Below are 1,035 nucleotides of genomic sequence, written 5' to 3' on the forward strand. Positions count from 1 at the left end.
TGAAAAACAAAAAAAACAAAAACAAAAACAAAGAACAAAAACAAAAACAAAACCCAGAGAGGGGGCGGGGAAGTGGAGGTAGAAGTGGATATTGAGCCGGTAAAATATATTGCATAGAGTATGCAGAGTTTGGGATTACGTCGACGCGTTCGCTGTTATAGTTATAGAGTACAATAATTGGTAGCTTTTAAGTACAAGGGTGCTATCCCGAAAAATACTGTTTTGAGAAAATCGATGGTTAAGTTGTTTTTTTAAACCCTTTTTCAGTTTTTTTAAAAGACAGGGAGAGTTTTCTCTATAACCAAACAAATATACCCACCAATGAAACCAAACTTCTCCAAGAGGTACGGCAATGCCCACTTTTGGTGTAGGTCAAGATTTCTGGAAACCCCCAAAATCTGGGTTAGCCCGCTTGTCCTTAAAAGCGACCAATTATACTTCTACGTTTGTGTCAATGACAATAGAAATATAGGTATTCTACAGATAAAAACAAGTGAAACAAAGGGCTCTGCTTTCAAATTATCGTTTAAATGCATAATCGAAAAGTACAAAAAGGAAGTGGTAAGCATTATTATTACATTAACTGTCACTTTGCGATAAACATTCTCCCTGCACTCAATACAACACTTATCCCAATGTTCTACAGTTGTAAGAGAGGAGATATAGAGATGTAATACGATGCAGTTCTTTGAAGTATTAATATTGTTTCCATCCTCTCGCAGATTGGTTTACTTGACGTAAAGTCTAATTGTCATGAAACAGAAAAACAGCAATAGTAATAGTAATAATAATAATAATGAAAATGAATGCATTAAACAAATTACATAGTATTGATACCTGTTGTGGAAAGTTGGGTTACAATGGCAAGCATACACATATAAGTACGCAATCATGAATACAAACATACATAGATACCAATATAAAATACACGATATTGCACCAGTACCGAACATCACGAACATGCCATTGCTGGTCGCCACTGTGCAGCGCCTTATAATGATGAGGATGATGATAATGATTATGGTGATAATAATA

At 35.1% G+C, this 1,035-nt stretch overlaps 1 protein-coding gene across 1 annotated transcript in view; it reads left to right on the plus strand.

Annotated features, from left to right (window-relative positions):
- LOC101857477 (neurogenic locus notch homolog protein 2) overlaps positions 1–736 on the plus strand; it is a gene marked incomplete in the record, with an annotated part of 26,569 nt that extends 25,833 nt beyond the window's left edge. Inside the window, 1 exon segment of the mRNA XM_035968927.1 lies at positions 723–736. Within this exon segment, the coding sequence (XP_035824820.1) occupies positions 723–736 (14 nt within the window).
- Between the last annotated feature and the right edge of the window lie 299 nt (positions 737–1,035).

The sequence above is a fragment of the Aplysia californica genome, unplaced genomic scaffold (assembly GCF_000002075.1).
Source record: "Aplysia californica isolate F4 #8 unplaced genomic scaffold, AplCal3.0 scaffold00097, whole genome shotgun sequence".
NCBI classification, from domain to species: domain Eukaryota; kingdom Metazoa; phylum Mollusca; class Gastropoda; order Aplysiida; family Aplysiidae; genus Aplysia; species Aplysia californica.